Source organism: Onychomys torridus, chromosome 4 (genome assembly GCF_903995425.1).
Source record: "Onychomys torridus chromosome 4, mOncTor1.1, whole genome shotgun sequence".
Lineage (NCBI taxonomy): Eukaryota > Metazoa > Chordata > Mammalia > Rodentia > Cricetidae > Onychomys > Onychomys torridus.
This window is the reverse complement of record NC_050446.1, coordinates 117,246,309-117,254,038: the sequence shown is the minus strand read 5'-3', so window position 1 is coordinate 117,254,038 and position 7,730 is coordinate 117,246,309. Positions and strand designations below refer to the sequence as shown.

The following is a 7,730-nucleotide window of genomic DNA, read 5'->3' as shown; positions in this document are numbered from 1 at the left end:
TTCCACTAAAGTCAAGAACAAGACAAGATTGTCCACTCTTTCCATACCTATTCGATACAGTGCTTGAAGTCTTGGTGACAGCTGAAGGAGATCAAGGGGATACAAGTAGAAAAGGAAGAAGTCAAAATATCCATTTGCAGGTGCTATGACTGAATATATAAATGAACCTAAATTTTCCACCAGTAAACTCCCACTGCTAATAAACACTTTCAGTGAAGTAGCAGGGTAAAAACTGATAAACAAAAATCAGTAGCCTTCCCAGATACAAATGGCATATGGACTGAGAACGAAATCAGAGAAACAACACATTTCACAATAGCTTTAAGAAATCTTGGGGGTAACTGTAACCAAGCAAGTGAAAGACTTGTATAATTACTTTGAGACTTTGAAGAAAGAAATTGAAGAAGGTTTAGAGGATGGAAAGATCTCCTGTGCTCATGGCGCAGTATGATTGATATAGTAAAAATGGCCACCCTACCAAAAGGAATCTACAGATTCAATGCAATTTCCATCTAAATTTCAACATAATTCTTCACAGAAATTGAAGTGACAATTTTAAGCTTCACATGGAAACATGTACACACACACACACACACACACACACACACACACACACACACACAATCAAACCCATATTAGCTGAAACAAATCTGAATACTGAAAGATCTGCTGGAAGTATCACCATTGCTGACCTCAGATAGTACTACAGAGCTATAGAAATAAAAACACCATGGTATTGGCATAAAAATGGACACATTGATCAATGGAATAAACCTGAATACCCAGACATAAGCCCACAATGACAACTGATTTTTGATAAGGATACCAGAAACACTTATAAGGAAAAAGACAGCATCTTCAACACATAGTGCTGGTCAGCCTGGATGGCCAAGAATGCAAATAGATCCATACGAATCACTCTGCACAGAACTCAACTCCAAATGGATCAAAAACCTCAACATAAGGCCAGACACACAGAACCAGATAGAAGAGAAAGTGGGGAATAGTCTACTCATTGGCTTAGGAAAAGATTTTCTGAATAGGACACTGATAGCACAGGCATAAGACTAATACTTAATAAATGGGACCAGATGAAACCGAAAGCTTCTATGTGGCAAAGGATACCATCATTTGAACAAAGCAGCAGACTACAGAATGGGAAAGAGTGTTGCTAACTACACATCCGACAGAGTGCTAATACCTAAAATACACTAAGAACAAAAAACAAAACAAAACAAAACAACAACAACAAAAACACCCCTGAACATCAAGGAAGTAAGTAGGAATTTACAAGGATAATCCCAGCCAAGATGCCTAGCCATAGCAGAAACACAGCCTGAACTGGCCTTCTGTGAACCAATTGGTGCCTAACCCAGAGAGGTGTCATCCAGCAACTGATGAAAACAGATGCAGACCCACAGCCGACATTAGGTGGAGTTCAGGGAGTCCTGCAGAAGTCAGGAATTGTAGGAGCCAGAGGGGTCAAGGACACCACAAGAAAACTCATAGAATCAACTATGCTGGGCTCATAGGGGCTCATAGAGACTGGACCTATAACCAGGGATCCTGCATGGGACTGACCTAGGCACTCTGCACACGTGTTACAGTTGTGTAGCTCGGTCCTCTTGTGGGACTCCTAACAGTGGGACCAGGACATACTGGGTCAACTTGCCCAGCCTTAATACATAGGGAGGTTCTTAGTTTTACTGAAACTTGATATGCCACGTTTTGTTGATACTCATGGGAGACCTGCTCTTTCCCAAACAGAAACAGAGGAAGAGTAGATTGGGAAATGGAAGCAGAGGATGGTTTCGAGGTGGGGCAGGGGGACTGGGAGGAGAAAGGGGAAGGGAAACTGCCGCCAGGATGTAAAATAAATAAATGAATAAATAAATGTATTAAAAGGAAAGAAAGTGAATAAACCAATTTTAAAATGAGTACATATCTAAACCAGAAATTCTGAAAAGAGGAAACACAAGTGGCTAAGAAGCTCTTAGAGAAATGTTCAATATCCTTAGTCATCAGGGAAATAAAAATCAAAATGACTTTGAGATTTCATTCTACACTAGTCAGGATAGCCAAGACTAATGAGACAAGTGACAGCCCGTGCTGGGGAGGGCGTGGGCTAAGGGGACACTCCCCCCTTGCTGGTGGGAGTGCAAACTTACAGCCACTATGGAAATCAGTGTGGTGGTTCCTCAGGAAGCTGGGGACAGATCTACCACAAGATCCAGATATTCCTGAATATTCCCAAAGGACTCTATCTTCTATTACAGACACTTGCTGAACCATGCTGCTCTTTTCCTAATAGTCAGAAAATGTAAATGGCCTAGATGACTATCAACAGAAATATGTAAGTAAAGAAACGTGGTATATTTATATAATATAAATGTTTTTAAAATTAAATAATGAAATTAACATGTAAATGGATGGAACTAGAAATAAATCCCCCCCAAGTGAGGTAATTCAGACCTAAATAGAGAAATATGGTATGCATTCACTTATATGTGGTTGTTAGGTGTTAAGCCTCAAATAAGTAGACTATAATCAGTATAATCATAGATGCTTGGTATAGAGTAAGATATTCATGGGGAGGGAAGGCTCTCCCAAGGAGGGGGAAATAGAAAATATAGTTATGGATGGATGGGGGGTATCTAAATGGAATCACCAAATAATAGGAGAGGCAAAGCCTCTAGTTAGGTGTCCTAACTAGACACCTCTCACCAAGTGAGACCTCCAGTGCTGAAAACGGGTTGCATCTAATTGTTGAAGGGGCCCATGGAATCCCCAAACATCCCAGGCTATTGCCAAGGCTATTGGTTGTTCTCCACAAATGGATGGTAAGGCCCTATTGCTGAAGACAACTGTAGATGGAACAGTCTTTTAAAACAGAAACACAGAGCCAAATGCAGAGTTAAAAGCCCAAGAGGTCAGAGCAGTAGTTAAGAGCTGATACTAAAAAACCTTTCTTACCCTTTGCTGCCATTGTTGTCCTTCCCCTTAGAAAGAGAAAGGTTTTGTTAGTATCAGCTCTTAGCTACTGCTCTGACCTCTTGGGCTTTTAACTCTGCATTTGGCTCTGTGTTTCTTATTTAATAAGACTGTTCATCTACAGACAATATCTACATATCTCACTGAACACAGAGAAATCAAGCTGTTGCCTATAAAGCCTTTACCCATACTACTGGAGTTCATGGTACTGGAAGGTACTCTGGATGCTACTGGAGGAGAAAGGGAAATGCTAAAAGAGCTACAAACACTTCGATCTACAATGGTGACCTGCCTGCATCATATACTTGTACAACAGTGGCACAAAAGTTGTAAGAGTAACCATCCACTATTAGATTTAAGGCTCACTCCATGAGATGATACCTGTCCCCAACACTGCTCAGGTAACTAAGAATCTGCTACTCAATTGGCCATGGACCTAGGGGAAAATCAAATACTACTATGGCCAATAACTCATAATGACGAATCCCAAGCCTGGTACTGAGATGTTCATCTAATAACCTATTCTGAGAATAGCATTTTCCACACGTGCAGGATACCTATCACAGAGACACATGCACATTGGTATTGCAGCCCTATTCACAATAGCAAAAATGTGGAATTGGCCCAGATGTCTACCAACAAATGATTGAATAGTATATAATGTAGTTATATCAATCCTAAACAAGATAAAATTCTGTCATTTGTATTAAGAGAGAGGAAGAGAGAGAGAGAGTGAGAGAGAGAATTGAACTGGATATCACTGTTAAATGAAATAAGCCAGAGTCATAAAGATAGATATCACATGCTTTCTCTTGCATGAGAAATCTTGTGCGTGTGTGTGTGTGTATGTGTGTGTGTGTGTGTGTGTGTGTGTGTGTGTGTGTGTGCGTGTGCGTGTGCGTGTGCCTGTGTCTGTGCCTGTGCCTGTGCACGTGCATATACCTAGAACAAGGATTGTTTTTAGGGTGAAGGAGGGCAAGCCATGAGAGGTGGAAGAGAACAAGACAAGGTAATGGAGGCTGAGTATGAGCCGAGTACATGAAGTTCATGGAAGGAAAGGTCACGATGAAATCCATTCTCTTGGACTATGCTGAAGAAAGAACATAGATAAAAACACCAAATCGTCAAATCTGAGATAGGAGAGCTACGTGGTATCCCTAGGAGTCTATCTAATCCTTTTCCATTTCCCTCAAGCAGGCTTTGGAGATTAGGCTGAAAGAGTACGCAGCTAACATTGACCACAGTGCCTTGTGACCTCAGTACTTTCTATTTGCCAAGAACTCTTTCTTTCTGAGATGAATAATAAAAAGATAAGATAATGCCAATCGTATTTATGGGTCAGAGAACAAAGTCCTTGTCCAATCCTCTGAACCAAAGACACAGATAAGCAAAAAGGAGATAAAGATTGGAAAAAGAAAGCAAAATATAACAACCAAACAAAAAATCAGAAACATAAAACTAACTAGCATGATATTTTAAGAGCAGAATTCAAGAAAATTTGAAAAAAGCATCTCAACATAGAAAATTAATGTACTGATATAAAAATGAGACCTGTGACATAAAAAGGAAATGGGTGTCTGGTGGAGAATAAGACATAGACATGGTATCTTCATGCTGAAAGGAAGAAGTGACCCTGAAACAATGAAGAAAGAGATCTGGAGAGAAATCGAAAGCCAAAATTACCAAGTGTTTGGCAAACTAAAATATTGTGCTTGAAATACTAGCTGGCGCAACAATGCAAAAGAAATAAATCAAAGGGATACAAATTATCCCTATTTGCAGAACACATTTGGTCCAAAGCCATGCATCCCAGGGGTCCTCATAAAACTGTGATATGCCCATCTCTTTAATGTAACACTCTTAAAGCCAGAATTATTGTTGTCATGATGGTAATGTTCACCAAGCCTTAGCTGTAGAATTGTGTTATAGATGTGTCTGTTGGGACTGGGTACCCCACGGTAAGTGGTTCTCTGTATTTTTACCAGTTGTGGCTTTCTGTAGTTGTCTCCGTATGTTGCAAAGAAAATCTTTGATAAGAGGTGAGAATTACAATTACCTGTGAGTATAAGGATAAATACTTAGGATTCAGGTAGGAATGATGCTGGGTTAGTAGAGCGACAGTAGAAGGGTCTCATCTAAGACCCACGACCTCACTAACCCAAGGGAGTTAGCTAGATTTCCAGTACCAGGCATGATTTCCCTCTTACTGAATGGGCCTCACATCCAATTAGACAGCTTTTGGTTACCACTGAGATATGAGTGCCATCACTGCATCCTTAGGTATATTTTGCCATGTTGGTCATTGTTATGGCTCCTAGGCACCACAACTGAGTAGTTCTTAACAGCTTGTGTAGCTGGTTCCACTACTGCTTGCTCAGCTGTGCTCATTTCTGCCTATTCACAATAGACAGGAAGCGAAAACAACCCCAAAGCCCTTCAACTGGCAAATGGACAGTGAAAATATAGGACATATACACTATGCAATACTACTCACCTATAGGAAAAATGAAATCATACAATTTGTGGGTAAACAGATGGAACCTGAAAATATTATTTCAAGTTGGGTAACCCAGACCTAAAAAAACAAATCCCTCATGATCTCTCTTATCTGTGGCTCTTAGCTCTGAATCTTCAGGGGAGAGTATATAACCTGGAGTAACACAGACATGAAGAAAACAAAGAAGGTACAATATGGGGACTAGGAGGATACAACAGGGAACTGGTAAAGGGAGACTTTACTGTGGAGGAAGTCAGTACAATACAAGAGGGAAGGATGAAAAAATAACACTAAGACGTTTGAAAGACCCATACAGAATTAGATTATTTTTGTTTATCTAAAATGACACATACATGTATATTTATACATATCCATATAGAGTCTAACTGAAGATATGCTATCTGGGCTGACCCCAAAGAGCCATAGACTAACAAAACCTCCAAATTTGAAGTCCACATTCAAGTTGTTGGTCAGAAGAATCCAAGAGACACACAAAACAATCTAGACTATTGGTATTGCCCTTAGATGCCTCCAAGAGATAGAAAGTAAGTCCCTATTATTGAAGACACTGTGCACTTTAACCACAGAACTCCAAAGAGGCCAGCTGGGTTGGTTCTGAAAGCCTCCTCCCTGAAGACTTGTTTATGTGGAAAAAACAGAACTTCAGAATTCTACCAAGCATTTCAATCATGGTGTCTTAGAAGGCATTCATTGCTGGAGAATGAAGGCATGATCAAGACATGAATATTTTTGCAGCCTGAAGTCTCTTCCCCCACTTGGAACTGAAATATATTTGGGAAGTACAGAAGTTGTTGTGTAATGTTCTCAAAGTATAAGGGAAGATGTCGGAGATTGCTCTGATGTATTCTTGCAGAGTTCTAGGGAATATTATCAAGATTTCTACTGAGAAAAGAGAATAAAGCTGACATTTACAGATAAGAAATGTCATTGCCTTTCATAGCTGCAGGCAAAGCCAGTCAGGAAATACATAAAGAAGAAGCTCAGCTCAGCTCTCAGCCAAGGCCCTTCCTGGACAAGATGAATCCTACCAGCTTCTTCCTCCTTACATTGCTCCTGGTTCTGGTGACAGAAACAGCTTCAAGGAAAACCCGTGGTGAGTGGCAAGTTTGTTCTGTGGACAATGGTCTTGAAAGGATCCACCTGGAGTCTGAAGAAAGCTGTGTTCCCAGGGCTTCTAGCCCTGATGGAAACTGAGTCTTAGCCGTAAGTTTTATGTGACATGACAGTCAAAGTGTCAGTAGTGAGGGCTGCAGGGGAATGTGGGACATCAGGTGACACAAGCATCCTCACTGTCATCTCTGGGGGAGTCAAAGGGGCCATTTGACAAGTAGGTCATTCCGATTTCTAGCCAGACTAAAAGATCAAAGGCTTTATAGACAACAAAAGAGAAACAGGGCACATCTGAGCACAGGTCCCTAACCAGAGATGAAGCATGGGCTCCTGACAGTGTCCCGATGAACAACTAATCCAGAATATAGAGAAAGATGGATAGAGAGAGTCAGGCATGCTCTTCTCTCCACAGAAAACTTCTCACAAATATCTGAAGACATTGATCTAAAGACACTGGGGGGCAGAGGAGGATCCAGTTCTTCCCACGACGAATACAGCCACAGGGAGAGCTCATGGAACACCTTTAAATCAAAAAGTCCGAAAACAGTCATCAGCGAGGAACTCTATGAGGAAAGGAAGCATAAACAGTGTGGCGGGGACAGTGATGGCGACGGGGAAGGTGATGCCGGGGAAATGGAGCGCTTCATACGGAGAAAGGAGAAGCAGCAGTTTGGACAAGAAATAAATAAGTGATACAACTACGGACCAACTGAAGGCCTGCATCAATATGAAGGTAAGGATAGTGCTAGGCGAGAGAGACCTCTACTCCAGGGTTTAGAAGTTGTGTGTGAGGACTTCCTGGGCGATTATGGACAGGTCCCCACTGTGCACCTAGGGAATGTGGCCTTGGGAAGGTAAGGAAGGCACCTGGCAGAACAGAGAAAGGTACCTGAGCTGTGACTGTGCTTAAACTCCCACCTTTAGTGTGTTTTCAACCTACCTCTCTCATGCACACCAACAAGTAAACAGATTTGAATATGTACCACATGTGCAAGCTTATTTATCAGGTTGGAATACAAGCTTGTTAGTTCTCAGAACTTTGTTTGGCATGAGCTCCCTTTGTGCTCATCATAGAGCACAGCGTTACAGTGCTATCCTCTTCCTATGACCA

General features: G+C 41.2%; 1 protein-coding gene across 1 annotated transcript; it reads left to right on the top strand.

Annotated features, from left to right (window-relative positions):
• Positions 1-6,526: 6,526 nt before the first annotated feature.
• On the top strand, positions 6,527-7,312 carry LOC118581919 (seminal vesicle secretory protein 6-like). Its single transcript, XM_036184317.1, has 2 exons — positions 6,527-6,602; positions 7,032-7,312. The coding sequence occupies exons 1-2, from the start codon at positions 6,527-6,529 to the stop codon at positions 7,310-7,312; spliced, it is 357 nt and encodes a 118-aa protein (XP_036040210.1).
• Positions 7,313-7,730: the final 418 nt, after the last annotated feature.